The sequence below is a fragment of the Choloepus didactylus genome, chromosome 2 (assembly GCF_015220235.1).
Source record: "Choloepus didactylus isolate mChoDid1 chromosome 2, mChoDid1.pri, whole genome shotgun sequence".
In the NCBI taxonomy this organism is placed as follows: domain Eukaryota; kingdom Metazoa; phylum Chordata; class Mammalia; order Pilosa; family Megalonychidae; genus Choloepus; species Choloepus didactylus.
This window is the reverse complement of record NC_051308.1, coordinates 195,617,902-195,640,498: the sequence shown is the minus strand read 5'-3', so window position 1 is coordinate 195,640,498 and position 22,597 is coordinate 195,617,902. Positions and strand designations below refer to the sequence as shown.

General features: G+C 38.9%; 2 protein-coding genes across 5 annotated transcripts in view; one reads left to right on the top strand and one right to left on the bottom strand.

Moving 5' to 3' along the window:
- The window catches only part of OSBPL9 (oxysterol binding protein like 9), a 200,877-nt gene extending 193,141 nt beyond the window's left edge, over positions 1-7,736 (top strand). The window contains 2 exon segments of the mRNA XM_037827248.1: positions 5,860-5,995; positions 6,269-7,736. Coding sequence (XP_037683176.1) covers positions 5,860-5,995; positions 6,269-6,343 — 211 coding nt within the window. The 3' untranslated portion in view covers positions 6,344-7,736.
- NRDC (nardilysin convertase) overlaps positions 7,346-22,597 on the bottom strand; it is a 101,033-nt gene continuing 85,781 nt past the window's right edge. For all 4 annotated transcript variants that reach the window (XM_037827243.1, XM_037827244.1, XM_037827245.1 and 1 more), the window contains 14 exons: positions 21,698-21,817; positions 20,670-20,721; positions 19,622-19,772; positions 17,392-17,519; positions 15,708-15,870; positions 14,121-14,152; positions 13,741-13,879; positions 10,788-10,835; positions 10,441-10,493; positions 9,953-10,036; positions 9,311-9,401; positions 8,893-9,009; positions 8,103-8,192; positions 7,346-7,960 (listed from right to left, as the gene is read on the bottom strand). In XM_037827243.1, the coding sequence (XP_037683171.1) occupies positions 7,760-7,960; positions 8,103-8,192; positions 8,893-9,009; positions 9,311-9,401; positions 9,953-10,036; positions 10,441-10,493; positions 10,788-10,835; positions 13,741-13,879; positions 14,121-14,152; positions 15,708-15,870; positions 17,392-17,519; positions 19,622-19,772; positions 20,670-20,721; positions 21,698-21,817 (1,469 nt within the window). In that variant the 3' untranslated portion in view covers positions 7,346-7,759. The remainder of the gene's footprint in view (positions 7,961-8,102; positions 8,193-8,892; positions 9,010-9,310; positions 9,402-9,952; positions 10,037-10,440; positions 10,494-10,787; positions 10,836-13,740; positions 13,880-14,120; positions 14,153-15,707; positions 15,871-17,391; positions 17,520-19,621; positions 19,773-20,669; positions 20,722-21,697; positions 21,818-22,597) is intronic.

Below are 22,597 nucleotides of genomic sequence, written 5' to 3'. Positions count from 1 at the left end.
TGAAAGATGTTTTAAAATTTCATCCCTAAGTATTTCAGTATGTACCTCTAAAATGACTTTTAAAAAAAAAATCACCCACAATTTCATCATGGTTTTTAAAAAAACTCCTTAATTCCTTAATGTCATCAAATACTTAATTGGTGTTCAATTTTCCAATTTTCTCAAATATAATTTTTCTTTCAGTTTGCTCATTTGAATCAGGACCCAAAGAGGGTCGGTCCATAGATTTCAATTCTTATTTTAAAGGAACCGCCCTCCCAGTCCCCCCCCTCCGCCATAAATGGGATCTTTTGGTATAGTATGAGGAATCATGCACTAAGGTTCTTTGTTTAGCATATTAGAAAATTTCTTAAGTGAGGGAGACGTGACAAATCATTACCCTAGTTGCTGTCTCGAATGAATGTAATAGTCTGCTCAGCTGGGCTGGCAACTCAGTTATACATTTGAAAACCTATAGAAATTTGTGCTTTGCTACTGACCACAAGGGGATTTTAGCATGGTCATTTTTCTAGGCCTGAAAATCCTCACTTTTGTAAAAAGACATGGTTGGACCAGACTTCTGTAGCTATTGTTGAGCAGGCTTCAAGAAGAAGCCAAGTCCCCTTAAGCTCTGCAATTCACCTCTTGACCCTTATATTCTCTTTTCCAACTGTTTTCTCCAAGATTTCATTGTTAAATTTGAAATGGAACCTGTCAGCTCTTCTAATCTAACCCTTTTTTTTTTTTTAATGCAACTTGAGATATATTCACACAGTACAGAAACTATCCGGAGTGTACAATCACTGGTTCACAGTATCATCACATGGTTGTGCATACAGCCCCATGATCAAATTTATAACATTTTCATTACTCCAGAAAAGAAATAAAAATAAGAAAGAAAACCATAATCTTCCTATACTCCTTATCCCCCCATATTATTGGCCCATAGTGTTGGTGTGGTACATTTGTTGCTGTTGATGAAAGAGTATTAAAATATTACTGGTAACTATACTTCATAGTTTGCAGGAGTTACATTTTTTCCCCACATATTATTAACTCCTGATAATAATGTCGTACATTTGCTCTGGTTCATGAAAGGACTATTTTTTGTATTTGTACAGTTAATCACAGACATTGTCCACCACAAGATTCACTGTGTTATACAGTCCCGTGTTTTAACCTCCAGCTTTCCTTCTGGTGACATGCATGATTCTAAACTTTTGCTCTCCACCACACTCACACACCATTCAGCTCTGTTAATTATTCTGACAAAAACGTGCTGCCTTCACCTCCGTCCATTTCTAAACATTAAGTTCACCCTAGTTAAACATTCTGTACGTATTAAGCAACCACTCCCCATTCTTTAGCCTTATTCTATATTCTGGTAACCTATATTTTATATAGGTTTATATTATAATTTATAGCAGTGAGATCATAAATTATTTGTCTTTTTGTATGTGACTTATTTCACTTAACATAATGTCACATGCATCAGGACTTCATTCCTTCTTACTGCTGCATAGTATTCCACTTTATGTATATACCACATTTTGTTTATCCACTCACCTGCTGAAGTACACTTGGGTTGTTTCCATCTTTTAGCAGTTGTGAATAATGTTGCTATGAACATTGGTGTGCAAATGTCTGTTCACATCCCTGCTTTCAGATCTTCTGAGTTTCTCCTCATCCTCTCCAACACTTGTAGTTGCCTATTTAATAGCAGCCATTCTAGTAGATGTGAGATGATATCTCATTGTGGTTTAGATTTGCATTTCCCTAATAGCTAGTAAAGCTGAGCATCTTTTCATGTACCTCTTAGCCAGCTGGATTTCTTCTTTGGAGAAATATCTATTCATGTCCTTTGCCCATTTCTAAATTGAGTTGTCTGTCTTTTTATTGTTGAGTTGTAGGACTTGTTTATATATACTGGACATCAAATCCTTATCAGATATGGGGTTTCCCAATATTTTCTCCCATTGAGTTGGTTGCCTTTTTGCCCTTTTGACAGTCCTTCAAAGCACTGAAGTATTCGATTTTGAAGAGTTCCAGTTTACCTGTTTTTTTCTTGTCGCTTGTGCTTTGGGTATAAAGTCTAAGAAACTACTGCCTCTCACTAGATCTTGAAGATGTTTCCCTATATTTTCTTCTAGGAATTTTATGGTACTGGTTCTTATATTTAGGTCTTTGATCCATTTTAGTTAATTTTTGAATAAGGTGTGAGATACGGGTCCTCTTTGATTCTTTTGGTTACGGATAGCCAGTTCCCCCAACACCACTTATTGAAGAGACTGTTCTGTCTCGGTTGAGTAGGCTTGGGAGCCTTAACAAAAATCAGTTGACCATAGATCTGAGGGTCTGTTTCTGAGATCTCAGTTTGATTCCATTAATCAGTATATCTGTCTTTTTGCCAGAACCATGCTGTCTTGACCACTGTGGCTTTATAACATGCTTTAAAGTCAGAAAGTGTGATACCTCCCATTTCATTCTTCAAGATGTTTTTGGCTATTCAAGGCCCCTTACCCTTCCAAGTAAAATTGATAATTGGCTTATCCATTTCTGCAAAGTAGTCTGTTGGAATTTTGATTGGTATTGCATTGAAACTCTAGATCAATTTGGGTAGAATTGACATCTTAATGACATTTAGCCACCCAGTCCATGAACACAGAATGTCTTTCCATTTATTCAGGTCTTCATTTCTTCTAGAAATGTTTTGTAGTTTTCTGTGTACAAGTCCTTTACATCCTTGGTTAAATTTATTCCTAGATATTTGATTCTTTTAGGTGCTATTGTAAATGGAATTTTTTTCTTGATTACTTCCTTGGATAGCTCATTATTAGTGTATAGAAACACCACTGATTTTTGCATGTTGATCTTGTATCCCACCACTTTGCTGAACTCACTTATTAGCTCAGGTAGCTTTGCTTTTGTTTTTTCTGGGTTTTGTAAATATAGGATCGTGTCATCTGCAAATAGTTGACAGTTTTACTTCTTCCTTTCCTATTAGGAGGCCTTTTATTTCTTTTTCTTGCCTAACTGCTCCAGCTAGAACTTCTAGCGCAATATTGAATAGCAGTGGTTGACAGTGGGCATCCTTGTCTTGTTCCCAATCTTCAAGGGAAAGCTTTCAGTCTCTCACCATTGAGTATGATGTTAGCTGTAGGTTCTTCATAAATGCCCTTTATCATGTTGAAGAAGTTTCCTTTGCTTCCTACCTTTTGAAGTATTTTTATCATGAAAGGATGCTGAATTTTGTCAAATGCCTTTTCTGTCAGTCAAGATGATCATGTAGTTTTTCCCATTTAATTTGTTAATGTGGTGTGTGTTGAACCACCCTTGCATACCTGGAATAAAACCTCCTTGGTCATGGCGTATAATTCTTTTAACATACTGTTGGATTCTATTTGCAAGTATTTTGTTGAGGATTTTTGCATCTATATGCATTAGAGAGATTGGTCTGAAGTTTTCTTTTCTTGTAGTACTTTTATCTGGCTTTGGATTGGGGTAATGTTGGCTTCATAGAATGAGTTAGGTAGTGTTCCCTCTTCTTCAATTTTTTGGAAGAGTCTGAGCAGGAATGGTGTTAATTCTTCTTGGAATGCTTACTAAAACTTGCCTGTGAAGCTCTTTGGTCCTAGGCTTTTCTTTGTTGGTATGTTTTGGATGGCTGATTTGATCTCTTTACTTGTGGTTTGTTGAGGTCTTCTGTTTCTTCTCAAGTCAGTGTATGTTGTGTTTGTAGGAAGTTGTCCGTTTTATCGAAGTCGTCTAGCTTGTTGGCATACAGTTGTTCGTAGTAACCACTTAGGGTTTTTTTTTATTTCTTTGGAGTCTGGGGTATTGCCCCCCTCCCCCCATTTCTGATTTTATTTATTTGCAGCTTCTCTCTTTTTGTCTTTCTCAGTCTGGCTAAGGTTTTGTACATTTTATTGATCTTGAATAAACAACCTTTTGTTTTATTGATTCCATTTTTTTTTATTCTCCATTTCATTAATTTCTGCTCTAATCTTTGCTTTTTCTTTCCTTCTGCTTGCTTTTTTTTTTTTTTATTACATTCAGTTTTATTGAAATACATTCACACACCATACAATCATCCATGGTATACAATCCACTGTCCACAGTATGATAACATGGTTATGCGTTCATCACCACAATCTATCTCTGAACATTTTCCTTACATCAGAACGACCCAGAACAAGAATAAAAAATAAAAGTGAAAAAAGAACACCCAAATCATGCCCCCATCCCACCCCATTTGTCCTTTAGTTTTTATCCCCATTTTTCTACTCATCCATACACTAGATAAAGGGGGTGTGATCCACAGGGTCTTCACAATCACAGTCACCCCTTGTAATCTACATTATTATATAATTGTCTTCAGGAGTCCAGACTGCTGGGTTGGAGTTTGGTAGTTTCAGGTATTAACTTCTAGCTATTCCAATACATTAAAACCTAAGAGGTGTTATCTATATAGTGCATAAGAATGTCCACCAGAGTGACCTCTCGATTCCATTTGAAATCTCTCAGCCACTGAAACTATTTCGTCTCATTTTCCATCCCCCTTTTGGTCAAGAAGATACTCTCAGTCCCACGATGCCGGGTCCATATTCATCCCCGGGAGTCATATTCTGCATTGCCAGGGAGATTTACACCCCTGGGAGTCGGGTCCCACGTAGGGGGGAGGGCAGCGAGTTCACCTGTCGAGATGGCTCAGTTAGAGAGAGAGAGGGCCACATCTGAGCAACAAAGAGGTACTCAGGGGGAGACTCATTGGCACAACTATATGCAAGTTTAGACTCTCCTTTGCAGTAACGAGCCTCATAAGGGCAAGTCCCATGATTGAGGGCTCAGCACATCAAACCGCCAGTCCCAATGTTTGTGACAACATCAACACCAGTCCAGGTGAGGATGTCCAACACATCCGCACCTTCCCCCAGATCCTCAGGGCTGGGGAGGGGGAGGCTGTAAATATATTTTTTATTATCTGCCCAAATTACTCTGGGATGTGTCACTATTTCACTCCAGCCTATACTAACCTACCGTATGTCACTTCCTATTCAAAGTTCCATACAATTGTGGTATTTGAACAAATCGACTGTAGAGTTGTACCGTTTAGAAAATTTAGATCCTGTACCAAATAGATGTTCTTTGTTCACTGATTTTAGCTCTTTCCTCCTTTTTAATGTAGGCATTTAGGGCTTTAAATTTCCCTTCTGCACCACCTTTGCTGCATCCCTAAGTTTTGATATGTTTTGTCCTCATTTTCATTTATCTCAAGATATTTACTAATTTCTCTTGCAGTTTCTTCTTTGACTCATTGATTAAGAGCACGTTGTTTAACCTCCAAATATTTATATTTTCTGGTTCTCCATTTGTTACTGATTTCCAGCTTCATTCCATTTTGATCAGAGAATGTACTTTGTATAATTTCAGTCTTTTATTAAGACCCATTTTGTGCCCAACATATAGTCTACCTTTGAGAATGTATCTAACCCTTTTCTAGTTTATGTAAAGGATACTCAAGCCCCAGAGGCAACCTAACTTCCCCAAAGTTGGATAGCAAGTTAGAGGTAGAGCCAGAAGTAGAATCACAGATTTCAGTTCCTACTGTTCTTTCTCATCTGTTGTCCTTACTGCAAGTCCAACTTTCTGACCCTTCCTTATTACCTTTTCTGACAACTAGCAGTGGAGTCCTCCAGGCTTATTTCTCTGCCCTCAACTCCAGTGCTTTGGGACCAGCTTAAGGAGGTATTCAGTGAACATCATCACTTGAAGCCATGTTGTTATTTTTATGCTAAACTTAGGGATGGCTCTAGGCTTTCATTCTCAAGATAGCCACCTTTGTCCATCTAGTCCTTAGCACCTTGACTTCTTTTCTTTAAGCCTTTGGAAAGATGTCACTTTCAACTTAAAAATCAGAGACATTGATGCTGCAACTGAAGCAAAGCACAGACTTGAAGAACGACAAAGAGCAGAAGCCCGAGAAAGGAAAGAGAAGGAAATTCAATGGGAGACAAGGGTAAGCTTGCTTTGGGGAGCCTGCCCCAACCTCCCGACTGCTACTTCCCCTGGACCCTGAGTTGTAACTCATTAATTTCATTTGATGAATGAATACACAAGTGTCCAGTACGTGCCAAACACTTGTAAAGAAAACAGCAATGTACCAGATAAGCCCTGGTCCCTGTCTGAAACTCATTTCACTCTAACTGGAGGGAAAAGACATAGAAGTATGAGATTTTAGAAGAAAAGTACAAGGCAAGTGTGTAACTGAATTCTCCCCTTTCTCTTACAGTTATTTCATGAAGATGGAGAATGTTGGGTTTATGATGAACCATTACTGAAACGTCTTGGAGCTGCCAAGCATTAGGGCATGGCAGTAGGCATAATTAAGCAACACTCTTCCTCTGGGAGAACCTGTTCACTCCCTTCTTACTGCAGTGGTTCCTATCTCAGGGATACTGGACTTTCTGATGCAGATGAACAATTAAAGCAAGAAAAGCTTCCCCTTTTCCCTCTTCTGTGGCAGTTATGTTGACTTGAGTCCTGAGAAAAACCTCAGGTTTTGAAAACAAGATGTCTGCTCCTCTAAATCCCACACTTTGAAAGGCATTTATAAATCCCAGTCTCAGACTCTGCACTCTAATACTGCTGTTGAGATATATATCTGTTTCCTAGTTCATGTAATCTTGGGTTCTATATATATCTATATCTATAGATATAAATATATATACATACACATACATATATATACATATATAATATACCTGATGCCAGATTTTGCATAAATACTACACCTGCTGTAAATATTGATTCCTCTAAGTTGTTTTAGAAAATTAGAGCAATGTATTAAAATCAGCTGTTAGGAAATTTCATGGTCTCACCTACAAAAACTTTTTTTTTTTTTTGGAATTAAACTATTATTAAATTGTATCTAACCCTGGACTATAGTTTAATTATACTCAATGCTGCTTAACCCTTCATACAGTAATTTTCCAATCTTTTTTTTAATGTGTTTTTTTTTTCAAAAAGAATCTTTATGGTTAAACCTGGAGCCAGGTATTTGACAGCTTTGAAAACAGGAGCTAGCTTTTCACAAGAATTCTGAAATAGTAGAGGATCCATCCTTTTCCTCACCTATCCCCTATGTTGTACACTTTGTGTTCTGTTTTTAGGTCCCACCATGCTGTTCTCCAAAGTCTTTATTGAATTCATACAGCAGATGTAGGGCTAACATGACTTTCATGACTTTCTCCAAAAATATCTGATGGCCTTAGAAGGCTTGGAAATAATCCATTTTTTTTACATGCTGTTTCCCCACCCCACATGAAACAAAATATTACAATAAAAAGAATGTCACAGCAGCAAATGGCTCATTCTGAAGGGAAATACGATACAGAACTATCTTTATTTAAAAATACATTTTAAAAAACAAAAGTGTTAACATTAATACCTAGCAAGTAGGTACTAATAACACATCAGTTACATAGGGCTCTTAAAGGCTGACATACAGAACTGGATTCTCAATCCAAGAGGACACAGGTAGACAGGAAGGGCTTCCTACTGCTGGAAGCTTTTTCATCACACTTGGCCCACATGCTAATCTCTCTTTTCCAGCTGTTACAGTAACCCTGGGTTTGTTAGTCTCAACAGAGAAAGGAAAAAATGTAAACCAAATTCTATGATGCCAGTGCAAAATGGAAGCCCAAAGGCAGTAGTAGTGTAACTTCATAAAATACAAACATGTTTTTAAATACACATTGCTTCAGGCCAATGCGACTGCAGTTTATTTGACTATTTTATGGTAGGGGAGAAGGTTAAGTGTTGATGTGAAAGCCCTGATATCAGTAATGGGGATGGTAGAATCTGACAGCAGAGGAGAAGTTGGCAGATAGGTTAGCTGCATCACTTCACCATAAGAAGAATTTGAATTCTCACAAGAAGGTGTGTTGTCATCTTCCAGCTCATGTTTCCCATATCCAACAACCTGAAAGAAGCCAAACATTCAGGTGAGAGGTGCTGACTGACAAGATTTGGGCAAAGACCTGCTTAGAGTCCCTGATAACAAACCAAACTCAGTGATGACAACTGTGAAAAGGACACAACTCAGCTTAGTTGGCCATACTCACGTGAACACTAAGCATTTTACTTCCTGGTCCTCTATGAGCCTTGAACCAGTTGACCAGGTCTGATTTTGAAAATGACTTCAGTGCTTCAATCTTAAAGGGAGAGAGGAAGATAGTTAAGAAAGAAAAGCTATAAAAGACGAGAAGCACCATGTTCTCTGGCAAGATATTTCTTCTTAAACAAACATAATCCCAGGCAGACCACTTTGTGGTCCTCTTTCAGCACCTGAACACATTATTTTACTCTTTCAAGTCTGACCTTGCACCCAACCTTCCAGAGGAAGAGTAAGCCTCCGTGACAGATCTTCAGGTTTCCTAACAGTGATCTACCCTGGCTGATAAGCAAGATAAACACCTGTTAGGGGTGCTGTAATTACAGCTGAGTACCATATGCCAAGCCAGAAACTCAAGTCATCTTAGTATCGCCTCTCTGTTACATGGTAACTTTAAACTCTGGCTTGAGAAAATAAAGTTACTATTGAAACAGGTGAAAAGACAGCAGCTTGCTTCTAATAAAACAAGTTAAGGCTGAATTGGGCTGCAGCCTCTTGAAATACAGAAATGGACCTGCTCTGACTGTAATGGAAGGGAGAGAGGTTTAATACCTGCTCATTTTGACCACCTAAGGTGCCAGAGAGGCCAAGCTGAACCCAAAATGTAATTAATTGGTAAGCAAATAATCAAGCCAGATGAGTGTCCCACAATACTGTTTTGTTTGGAACTGTGACCCATGTAGAATAAGGATCCTTCACCATCTATCAGAGTTGTCTTGCTCTGAAAACAATGTTACTACCTCATGGGCAAGGCGGTCAAAGAGATACTGCTGTGTCACCACTTCATTCCAATTCCTATCCACCTCCTCCCCAAGGTGAGTATCCTCGCACTCCTTCAGCTTAATCAGAGCTGTAACCTGTTCCCACCAAAAGAAAAGAAAAGTAAAGAAAATACCCTCAGGCATGGCATCACACCAATTCCCCCAAAACACACTTGGCCCTCTCCAGACTGGCTTGTGATGGACCTACTATGGTCCCTTCACTGGGGAACTGCCAGCAACATGGGAAGGATGAAGATGAGAGGACGGTGTGGTCAGATTAGGGTGAGATACAAAGCTCAAAAATTGGCCAGCACACAGAGTTGTTAAGAATTGGTATCTGGTGTCTTGAGGGCTGGTGTGGGTCAAGGGCCAAAAGACCAGGCCAGCAGTCAGTCACCTGGGTGTTAAATGCATCCTCAGTAAGGTTCTCGATCTTCTCCTCAAAGCTAGAAAGAAACTCTTCTATCTTCTTACCAACAACTTCAGAGCTGAAACAACACACTTCAATCTCAGGCAGAAGGCAAAGGAGGGAGTTAGGGCTAAGGCATATTTCCAGGAAAGAAGCTAAAGTGTTTTCTTCCCAGACCTCGGTACTCTGCCTTAAACTGAGAATGGGAAGAAAATAGGGTAAAGCCTTACCCAGCCCCTCCACCCCCAACCTCCTCAAATGGAAGCAGTGAAAGCCATGCTTGACTATTCCAAAGCTGAAAGCCAAAAAGGTCTTAAAACTTGGTTCCAGCATGACTACCACGACAAGGCATCCTTGTCTTTCATGTCCTCAGGTCTCCCTGAAGAGTAGAAATACTGGCAAACCCTGCAGTGACTACAGGACTTGAGAAGACTATGGGATCACTAGGACCATGGTAAGACCTGGATCTGGCCATCTGTAAACCAACCCAACACCTCTGCTCCTCGCCACCCCCCTGTGCAAGCTGCGACCAAATGAAGCGAACCCTGTTTGGTGAGAGGTGCCCATGGTTTGAGAAAGCATATATCCCCTCTCCATACCCAGAATAACAAGTTAGACCTATCTACTCACTTGTATTTGGTTGCCTGAGTACCCACAGTGACAGAGAATCCTAGAATCCCAGATGTGTTCCTACAGGTAGGGTAGACATGGTACCTACAGGCAGAGTGAAAAGTTTTATTAGTTCAGGGGCCTGGGCCCTGCCCTCAAAGGCATTAGAGATGCACATCTGTATTGGCCCTAAGAGGATCTACACAGTTTGCCTCCAGATGAAAGCCTTAGACCTATATGTGCATTTATCTATTTCATTCTCAGGTTAGTGTTTTACCCTTCTCAACTGGAAAGCACAGGCTAGCTTTTTCTTGCTAATGTTGAAATGTTACCCAACAAAAACCTGGTCATAGGCCAAGATGCAGATTCTGCAAGTAGGCATGACTCTAAGGTAAGGAAGGACCAAAGAGCTCTGGGAGGCTGCTAAGTCTGGATATCTGATATGCCTCAGCCCACAAAGCAAACCCCTAGACCCTTATTTGAGCTTGGTGCTTTGCCAGAAGACTTACCCAAGGGTCTGCTTGGTTCGAAGGAAGTCAAAACAAGGCTCTTCCATATGCATCTGTAATTCAACACAGTATCCATCAGCTCTACTACTCTCAGTAGAAAAACCGTAAGTGCTCCTTACACCTCCAAAGTCCAGCCTCCCTCTTTCTAGATGGCCCAGGACCCCTGTCCACATTTATACCAAGTGGAAATATTAAATGACCATCTCACATACCCACGAGATCCTCCTCTCCCTCCAATCACAATTCACTGACCCCCGCCCCCCAAGTCCCTAACCCCAAGCAGAAAGGCAATGCCTCATAGTGGGTCAGGGACTCTTGTACATCTTAACTCTTCTTTACACACTCACCACAAGCAGCTCCATAAGGGTGTATTCTCTCAGACTCCTGGCACCTGACTGAAAAAAGAAGTTGGTCAGACCACCTGAAAATCCAGTGGCTGACAGGGTTTTTTAATAGTACAGCTATCTTGGCAGCCACTTAATTTAGGTATCAATCCTACCCCTTCTTCCCCCAAGAGAGTTAATGTTACCCTCCGTTGCGATACTTTAAACAATTTTGTTTATCTGCCTCCCTATAGACTGAAAGTCTGTGGGGACAAGGATCATGCTTGATCATTATATTCCCAGCACTAGCACACAACTGCAGGTAGACACAGAAGTGACTCCAATAATCCCTGGCCTACCAAATTCTACCCAGAGGACCCATTCTAAACTCAAGCACCTGCAGTTCAAGGCCTACTGGGGAGAGCATGAAACATTTGGAGATGAAGGGTATCCAGATTTCTCAAGTGGAGAGAGAAAATGAACAGGGGCTTCTGTAGTCACACACAGGGACCCAAACCAGTTGACAAGAAAAATGTCTAAGAGGCCGAAACCACACTTGGGACCACATCATGACTGACTGGCAAAATAATGCAGTCAAAATGAAAAAGGGCAGGAAGGCAACAAGCAAGGGTATTGCTAGTGCATCCTAGAATCAGGCTCCTGCAAGCTCCTCTGACACAGACTCATTTCTGTTCCTTCCCATTTCACCAGAGGAGGCTACAGCCCTGCAAGCCCTGATCGGTCAGCATAGTGATTTCCTGTGTGACTCTAAAAAGGCTGCAACAAAACCTATCAAAACCATTATCGATTTCCTATTCAAAACACTCTGTGAGGAGGGAAGTGATTCCATAAAAGAAGCAGTTTTTATCAGAAGCCACTAGGGTTATTAATGGAGAGCACCTTCATAGACATATTCCAACAATATGAAAACCTGCTTAAATCTCTGGAGAAGTGTTCTTTTGGTTTTGAGCAGTCAGAGGCACTGGAAATGTGGACAAGGCTAAGCAGGGCCAGACCTGACCATTTATGGATCTTGGGGCCTGGCAGTCACCTCAGTTTTAAATAAGCTAAAAGCCTAGAAAAGACCCCAGATAGGAATGCTACAGGCAGAGGGAGAGAAGGTCCATGGACAAGCTGGGCCTCAGAGAAAGACAGAAATCTGTCAAACCTAGCCCCAGAACCGCTGTGGTTCTTTTTTTTTTTTTTTTAATTCATTTTTATTGAGATATATTCACATACCATGCAGTCATACAAAGCGTACATTCAATTGTTCACAGCACCATTACATATTTGTGCGTTCATCACCAAAATTAATTTTTGAACATTTTCATTACCACACACACAAAAACAATAATAATAAAAATTACAGTGAAAAAGAACAAAGTAAAAAAGAACACTGGGTGCCTTTTTTTTTTTTTTTGCCCCCATTTTTCTACTCATTCATCCATACACTGGGCAAAGGGGAGTGTGGTCCATATGGCTTTCCCAATCACATTGTCACCCCTCATAAGCTATATTTTTATACAGTCGTCTTCAAGATTCATGTGTTCTGGGTTGTAGTTTGATAGTTTCAGGTATTTACTTCTAGCTATTCCAATTCATTAGAACCTAAAAAGGGTTGTCTACATTGTACGTAAGAGTGTCCACCCAAGTGACCTCTTGGCTCCTTTTGGAATCTCTCTGCCATTGAAACTTATTTCATTTCCTTTTCACATCCCCCTTCTGGTCAAGAAGATGTCCTCCATCCCACAATGCCAGACCTACATTCCTCCTTGGGAGTCATATTCCACGTTGCCAAGGAGATTTACTCCCTTGTGTGTCAGATCCCACGTAGAGGGGAGGGCAGTGATTTCACCTGCCAAGTTGGCTTAGAGAGAGAGAGAGGGCCACATCTGAGCAACAAAGAGGCATTCGGGAGGAGGCTCTTAGGCACAATTATAGGCAGGCCCAACCTCTCCTTTGTACTGCTGTGGTTAAGTCAAAGGACTTGTTAAGAAAACTAGGATAAGGTTCAACCTAACGAAAGAGAGATGACTATGACATCAGGTGGGTAAATCTGCTTCTGACAACCGACCAGGACAAAGTCAGGATAAGACTCAGGCCCAGAGTCAGAAACACAATAAAGGGACAAAGAAGGTTACAGTGATGCCACGTAGTCCTGCCCAAACCCAGACCAGGGGCTCTTCACGGGGCCTGACACAAGAAGTGATTTCCTCACACAGGGAACTCAGGACCATAGCAGCAGCTATAGGAGCCCCCAAGTTGGGAAAGTCTGAGATCAGGCTACACAGGAACAGGGCATAGGGTTAGGGAAGGTCCCCATAATCCTAGAAGGGGGTGGGACTAGCCATAGGATAAAGCAGACTATGGGCCAAGATCACTACAAAATTTTTCCTTATTTTAAGCCCCATCCCACCTCTCTAGAATGGTGTGTAAAGAACACAGACTATGAGGACAGAAGAAATAAATTTGAGTCCCAGCTGGTATGGCCTCAGGCAAGTAAGACAACTCAGGCAAGTAAGACAACCATCATCCATAAAACAGAGGAGAAATACTCTCTTCTAGGTGATTTCTGGTAGTCATTCTGTTTGCTATATACTGATTGTTTGGCTATCTTTAGTTTTGCCTCCTTCAAAACTGTCCTTTTTAACAAATGTCCTCCTGCTGCTTGGGGCTCTGTCAGGAACACAGAATTTTCATCCACACTTCAATCTCTGTCCCTCTGGACTAGTGGCTGGATGATTAATGATAATACCTCACTTTTACTGAAAAAGAATCCATTTCACTGACAGAAGCAGTTTTTAAATATCTGCTTCAAGAGGACAAATGACCCCAAAGCATAAAACTATAGAGGTGATTGCAAAAGGGCCTTGAAGACTGGTTCACTTGGTCCAGGTACCTTGGACCTTCCACCAGGTTTTAATGCTCTGTAGGTACATAGCTATGAGGATGGCTACATGCAATAGGGCCAACTGACCTGGTAGTACACAGTGACTTCAGAGTTGGCATCACCCTTGTTCAGGGCTCTCACTTTGCATAGGTGATGACCACTGGGTAGCTCCACCACCTGGAACTGCACAGGCATCTCCTGCTCCAGAGGCATGAAGTTCAGCTTACTGCAAGAGAATCAGGGTGGGTTCCTAAGGTAATACGCTTTTCTCCCCTGGATCCCCACCCACCCAGAAGCTGTGAGGAGGCTAGGCCTTGTACAGTTCCTTCTGAATTGCTGTTTATTCCATGCTCAAGAAAACCCACCACAGGAGGTATCTCAATTGTGGGTTTAATAATTGTGGCTCAATGTCCTCTTGTTGGTGAGAAGACATTAACCCCAAAGGGAAAACTCAAACTAATACTTACTCAACAACATATTTCAGGAAATCCACAGATTCCTAGGAAGCAAAAGAAAAGAAAATAACAAGATTAGGCCCCCTTGTCATAAAATTTCATCCAGAACCAGCCAATGCCAGGCTTGGGGAGCCCTGTATAGCATTAGGGAAGCAGATACAGTCTGTCACCTAAATTGCTGGGCAAGTCATTTATCGATTAGGCATATCATTCACTGATTCAGTATAGATTAAGTTTGTTGAATATTAAGTGGCCCTTAAACCAAGGAGGTCCTCTTCTGTGCTTCCCTGGCACTCTGCTTACCTATACACTGTAAACTTTTCCCACTGGATCAAACTTGTTGAGTGTCAATTTATCCCATTAGACGGTGAAATCTATGACAGCTCTGACTGTGTCTTAGAAACCTGGTTGCATTACCACACAGCCTGGCATACAGTAAGCAGTAGAAAACTCTTATGCTAACTGAATATATCTCCTTCCTCTAGCAAGACTTGTCTTCTTACCTGTAACATGAGGGGTAAGTGGAGGGTGAACTCATCCCTAATGCAGTTACTACCTGGGGCAGATCATGGTATTAAGTCCTCTGGATAGTAAGTCCCTGCCTGGTACTGCCACTGTGCTCAAAGAAACAAGCAGCTGTTCCTGCTCTTCTCTCAGGGTTGAGACTTAAATTTCATTCCATGGGCAGACATAAGACTGGTTTTAGAGTTAGAGGATAAGGACAGAGAGGAAGTAAGGAAGATGCAGCCACAGCCTCAAGAGTGGCCATTTATAAATTGCATCAAAGAGCCAGTCTTGAGAAACTGGGAGGCCACAGAGGAAGATGGTCAATGGCCAGACAGTTTAGGGAGAGTCCTAAACAAGCACTCTTGTCTGGAAGAGGCCTCAGTTTGGTACAAGGCCTCATACACACATCCAACTCAATATATATCAGAACAAACTCCTCATGTGCCCCAAACTACTGTTAAGACTCTTCCACAAACCCACTAACTCAAGCCAGAAAGCTGGACATCATCCTAGACTCCTCCCTTCTCCCTCACCTCAACATCCAATGGCTTTCAGCCATCCTCTATCTCATTATTTTTTAAACACTTCTTGATAATTTCTTTTGCCTATCCTTACACTTTATCATCATTTTTCACTTCAACAAATTACAACAGCCTCATAACTGGCCCCTCAGGATCTTTCTAAACAACAAATCCTCTTTTGAATCCTTCAGTGGTTCTCCATTTGCTACAGGATTAAGTCTAAACTCCTTACCTTGACACACAAGCTTGACATGATTCTGCCTGTGTACATACGTATATGTTAGTATCCCTCACCTTTCCCTCTTCCCACTTTAATCCCAGACCCAATTTTCAAGAAATGTAACAACAGCATATATATGCCAAACCCATTTCACTCAGAGTCCTGTTCTATTACCAGTAGTCTCCTTTGTAAGAAGGCTTGCCCAGCATTAGAGGGGCTAGGTTCCCTCCCAAACAGACTATAGCAATGCTAGTTTGTTAAAACTACAGGACTTCCCTTTTAGGCAAACTAATGCACTTCCAGAGTCCATGCTGCATTCAGACCTGGCCAAACAGAACATCTCACACTCACTGTGCTTGAGACATTCCCTTGTACGAGGCCCTCAACAAAGAGCTGGGATTTGAACTCTTTGACGAAGCTCAGCAGAGACTCAAGGGAAAGGCCATCCATCAAAGCCCGGTACTTGTCAATCATAGACCAACGGGCATATTCCAGGATTAAAAGCCTCACGTCTCTGTAAAGAAGGCAGAAAAAAAAACAGTTTTTGTTGTAAGAAATGAATCTTGAGGGTAAAGATAGATTTGGTGAAGTTTTCTACAGAAGATCTGTTTCTAAAGAAAGTAATTTCTATCACAACTTAATATGGGGAAACAAGGTGGTAATCACCAAAAAAGCATTTAAATTTACATACCCAAACTCTTACAACAACTGGCTCACCAGTATAACAATTCACTTATCTGTCATAGTTGCAGAATAAAATGTTTTATACAAGCAATGCTGCCACATGAGTGAAGTTCACCCAGTCACATACCAATTTTAATTACTACTATTTTGGTTTGAAATCTCACATTAATTAATGGAGGCGACCATTATGGATATCTACTACTCAGTGATATATAGTATAGGTAGTGACTCTAGCTCAAAATCAGAATACCCCCATCCTCCATCTTTCCACGCCACTCCCCACACTAAACCGTTTTAACACCTGTGTGTCAATTTCTACATTTGTAAAACAAGGGAAATAACATCTACCAATCATACGTTTTTGTGAGAATTAAATTAGTAAATACATAAAAGCTGTGAGAACTTATCTGGAACAAAATAAATCTTTAATAAAAAGAAGGGTTTATTATTACTCTATCACACTTTAATAAAACAGTACTTCAGAAGTTACTGGGATACACCAGGTTATTCATTTCCATATCAATGGTTCCAGACAACTCTCCTTTCCAATTTAGTTTTCGTTACTTTTTATGATTACATTATCGGTTATTATATGTGTTAATAGCTTCTTCCCTGCTTTCTAATTCTAGTAGTTTAACTGAGGCTCTACATAAGGTTGTGCTGTTTGTTCACGATTTATAGATGCCCAGCAAGGAGGTCAAGTAGGAGCTTGTGATCCATGTGCAGAAAGGCACGTGTCTGCTCACAGAGGACTTTTCTCTGTCTTCCACAAAGGCTCCATCTGCTGACAGAGGCTACCCCAATGGAGTACATTTTTCTGATTCATGAAAAGGTGCCCATTAGGTTACCTTTAGCCCTGGATTAAAGTACAAACAGGCTCTGATGGAAGGCCGAAGGAGGCTGCCTATTAGCAGAAAGTGTAAGCATTAACAACAGACAGTTCAAGAAACTTTGCTCTCTTCTGGGAACTTGTCTGAATTCTGGATAGTCGAGGTTGCCAGTTAGGCCATTTAAATTAGCTACCCATCACTCTAAAATCACAGTAAGCAATCTGGGGCCACAACAAAGCCAGCACTTTAACTGTTATTTACTTCCAAACTATGGAAAACACTCTTGTAACATCAGCCTCTAATCAGGTACAGTAGGCTGCTTTTAGTCCTACCCACAGGTAACTACTTAAGCTGGTTTTAGAAATCCTATAATCCCATGGACTGTTTTCTGAAACCACAGCACACTTCTAAAATGTCTGAAAACCAGCACTGAAACTACAGTCCCATTCCCCTCACCTACCCTCTAGGAAGGCAAATACTTTCAGGGTCTCAATATGCAAGCTGATCCCATGTATACTCACTTGGCCAGAGTCTCGGGCTTGATGAGGATGTTAAAGTAGGTCTTCTTCAACTGCTCCGTTATCATTGTAAAGACAGCTGGTGTGGAACTGAACTCAGCTAAATAGTCAATAATGAGCTGAAACAGTAGCTAAAAGGAAAAGAAAGAAGCACTTTAAGTGGAGAAGCATGAAAATCCACAATTTAAAGGGAAAAGTGTTTCCCTTTGGTTTTTACCAGGGATCTAGCATGGTACTAGGCATTGTGGGGTACAAAAGAGAAGTAGTGATGACTTCAGGGGTCAAAATCCTCAATAAATGTTAAGTTTGGAGACTTAATTATTCTTTTTTTAGTAATTTTTATGGGTATTCTCAAACATTTTTGAACTTAAAAATAGCTGTATCCAGTATTCCCCACCCCAAAATGTCCCATTATATTTATATAATGGAAGGACATTATATTTATATATAATATAAAATTTATATTATATATTAATTTCAGAAGCATCATTAATTTTACGATATTAAGCATTCCCATCCAGAAACATGAGTCAGTCTCTGTCTTTTTTTTTTTTTTTAATTTGCTTCAACAGGATTGTGGTTTTCTTTACACATGTTCTGTACTTCCAAAATATATTCCTAGGTATTTTATTGTTTTCCTCAATACTGTAAATGAAGTACTTTCTTCATCCATTTCTAAGTAGTTATTGCTAATATAGGAAAAAGAGCTATTGATTTTGAGATACTTATCTTGTGACCAGCTACATCATACCAAATTATTTTTTTAATTTTAGTAGTATTTTAGGTTTTCTAAATATACAATCATATCATCTGCAAAGAAAAAAAAAAACATTTGCTCTTTTCCTGGTTTTAATACTCAGCATTTCATCATTTAAGTGTAACATCTGTTGTTACTGTTTTATAACTTTTTATTACATTTAAGTAATTTCCATCTATTTTTACTTTCATTATTGGGAGTGACCACTCATTTATCATATGATTTTTTTGCATTTATCAATAATTATATTCATATAGTGTTTCTCCTTTCACTTGTTTTATAATGAATTATTTTTGTCAGCCTCCTAATGCTGAATCACCCTTGCAGTCATGGTACTTGGTCATGTTGAATTACTCTTTTGGTATGTTGTTGGCTTTAATTTTCAAATTTGTAGAATGTTTGCATCTGTATTTTATAGATGAAAATGGTCTCTAGTTTTCTATATATATATTCTACATCAGGTTTTAATACGACGCTAGGTAAGCCTCATAAAATGAACATCAAATACTTTTCTATGTTTTGTATTTTTAAAAGGCTCTCCTAATATTTTCAAACCATACTTCCCAAATGACAACCATTATTAGGCTCTAATCTGTTAGCTCTTAAGTTACATTTTATTTATACCTTGGAAAGTTGACAAAAGTAAAGCATTCCATGGTGCCGCCTCCTAAGACCAATCTTTGTTCCCTGGGGAGCTTAAGAGGGGTGAAGGTATAAAGGCAAGAGCCATCCTTTTCTCTAGGGTTTTTGCTAAGATATGGAGGCTATCCCTTCCTAGCACGTGTCTAACTTCTGGCACGTCCTTTCCTCTAGATCTTTTTTATATGAACACAGTTCCCCAAACCTTAATATAATATGTAGATATATAAAATCTATTGTTAAGTACATTATATTATTTATCTGGTAATGATCTAACCCTCTTAGTTAGTAGCATCCCATATTATTTCTTCTGCTTATGAAGTTTTTAACAAAGCATCACTAGAACACATTCTTTGCCAAGAGATAAATTACTGACAAGACACAGACTCTGTTCTTAAAAGGCTCATAAACTGAGAAGGGAAACAAAATGCACATTCTTGAAATAATGGGAAAGAGTGCAAGAAGAAAGGAATAATTTGATTTCTACTCCATGTCAAGCAATGTGCCAGGTGCTTTAAATTTGTTATTGCTACATGGTATGAAATTAAACTCAAACCAGTCCTAAATGCCAATGCTGGCTGCAGAGAAACTGACAGCAAAGGGGAGTGAAAACAAGACTGAAGGAGGGTCTACATTACCATTATTTAATATGTTGTTCTTATACATGGCTAGTCAAGGTTACGTTGGCAGCCAAAGAGAATGCATGGTCATCCACATTAATAAACATTTTCTTCTATGTACAGCACACCATACCCAAGCCTCTATGACTGGTGTTATAGGAGCAACAAAAATATATTTTAAAGATCTATATGAAGAAAACAGAGCACTTGTTCTTACAGGTAGTTTGTGGTTAAATCCTTTCACTCGAATAATTAAACCATGTTCTCCAGCTACCAGTTTATACTCCAGCTGTGCCACATCTGCTTCATAAGCTGGTTCCGCAAGGTTATGGGTAAGGATATTGACAAAAATATCAAAGAGGACCACACTGGGAAGTATAAAATATAAATAACATCATCATTAATTGGCAAAAAAAAACACACAAAAAACCCAGACAAGAAGCCTTGTTTCAATTTAGAGTAAGAAACTTCACTTTTCCAAATAAATTTTGCTGAGTTCAAAGGTAAATACAGCTAACTCAGAACTTGGTTTCACAGTGGCATGACAGAACTCCTACCTTCAGCAGTGTTTCCCAATCTTTCTTATGTCATCCACACATAAAAAATGATAATATTTGTACTGTACATTGGGGTAAATAAAGGCACCAGAGTTAGCTGGTCTATAGCCTCTGCTACCCTTAGCCTAGGCATCCTGACTGATAAATTAAAACACTGAAGACAGGAGGAGAGCGGTGCATTTTTTAAAGTGAATATTAATATGTGTTAGTGCTGCCTGTCATTTTAAGGTTAGATTTTATAGTTTCAGTGGAAAGGAAAGGAAGAAGTTAACTAGCATTTCCTGAGCATCTCCTGTATTGTAGGCATTGTTTTAGGTTCTCTGACCTCCCATAATGCAGTTATTCACATAAATATGAAATTAATCTGCTAAGACAAGGTATAATCAGATTCCTTGGCTGTCTTTAAATATAGGATCAAGAAATCCTTCAATCCTCATTATAGACTTGAAGCTAACACAAACAGATCTATAAGGAACTTTCTTGATCCAGTAATCCTAAGTCTAGTCTATACTATCAGCATGTTTTTATGTATGGGTGCTAGAAATGGAGTAGCCATAGTTTCATTTAAATGTTTAGTACCCTATACAAATAACTTGTTTTGAGCATATCTTAAGTATTGCTAGAGAAAATGACAGAATGATTCAAAATTAAACAAAACAGTTTTTCAATAATAAAAAATATTTTCCAGAAAAGAGGATGACTGATTACTTTGCTGCAGACTTCTGTATCAAAGGTGAGATCAGATGGAAACGTATATATGCTGAAAGAAAAAAAGACCATAGATAAGAAAACATAGAAGGCCAGAGGCCTCAAATATTTTATACATTTGCTTATTTTTCCCTAATACCTCTTTTCAAAATTCTGTAAAACCTTTTTTTAAATTCTGAAATAAACTGCTATTCCTTAAATCCTCATTACATTTTTATCCATAAGGGTCTTAAAAAAGTAATATTTACAATTCCAAATAAAGTGTCCCAGAAGGCATACTTTAACCTATGGGGAGATCAAATACATAGACAGATACACTGAGAGAGACATATCTGTGAATACTTGTATTTATCAAAGCCTCAGTCAGGAAAAACGTTTACAGGACTCAAGAATATTAGGAGAACAATCTCAATGTTCACAGAAAGTTATAGCAAAGCCTTTCCAAAGAAGATGAATAAATGCTAAGAACAATTTTAGAAAATCTTAAGTTATTCAAGAAAGATTGTCAAAACACCTTCCCTTTAATAAAATCAAGAATCCCAAAGAGCTGCAGTACAGTTGTGTTTGAGGTTGAGGATATCAATTAAATGGCACCTAAGAGCACATGACCTATGAATCCAAGTTGTTTTGGTAAATTTCCGTGCTGTACACAAGAACAGAAAATAAAAAAGCAATGCCACTGGGCCATCACTTTTCATGGAAATGCAAAAACTTCAGAGCCTATTTGTCTGCATGCTATACTTCCTTTATGCTGAGGAGCAAAAAAGAGAGGGAGATGGATGGTGGAAATTTCACATTTCTAATGCTGGACTAGACTATAGTGTCCAAGATACTTAGCATACTTTTCGGGGTAGTCAATCTATCTTTTTAAAAAATAATATCCAAATAATACCACCAATTCCTTAAGACGACCAAATACCCAGGAAGGAGAAAGGAAGATAGGTGAAAGACAGAGAAAAAAAGGTCACTACAAAGTTGAGAGAGATTTGTTATTTCTGTTACTTCTTACAGGAAGGGAGCCATTTTACCTTTGGGGATTTTGAATTTGTTGTCTTTCTTATACCACAGGCAACCTTGTGGAGTATTCACAGTTTTAACAGGATATTCTGTCTCAGGACAATCAAAAGCCTTCAATGTGAAGTCCGTGGCTAAAAAGAAGAGACTCACAAATCATTTCTATATTTCAACAGCATTCTTAGAAATCTGTTCTTTTTTTCCCCAGAAGTCTTTGAGGCAAAAATAAGCCAAATTCAAATAATAGGGCATAATAAATTAGTAGAACCACACTGAAAAGAAAATTCTCTTGACCTTGAACTAAATGAACTCAGAAAAATCTGTAATTTCCCAAGAGTTGATTCTGATTTCTACACATTCTACTTTATTCCCTTTCTCAAAGACAAACTTAACTGTGAAGTAAGGGCAGTTATGTAAACCAATTTATAAATGAATCTATTCTTAAATGAGAATTTCTAATCTTACAGACATTTTTAAAGTTACAACAAGTTCTGATCTAAGTCAAACTTGTTCTTTTAGTTAATGAAATCACAAATTGTTTCAACATGTATGTGAGAAAAAACTAATCTAGGAAAAATTAAAAGTAAAAAGAAAAAAAAAGCACTTGAATTTATAAAAAGAACAGGGTTGATTAAAGTTCAAGATATAGAACTGAATTGTCCAAAAATAATATACAAGACTTGACGAAAAAGGCATTTTGAATAAATTATAGATACATGACTATAAAACCATTGACCTAGATCAGTGGCTTTCAAATTTTTACTGTAACCCAGTTAGAAATGTGTTTTACATTGCAACTAATAGACAGATAAATATACATATTCGTATCTACCTGAAACAAAAGTTCTTGAAATAACACTTTCTATATGCCATGAAAAATTTTGCTATTTTCTATTCTAGTTGATTTTTTAATG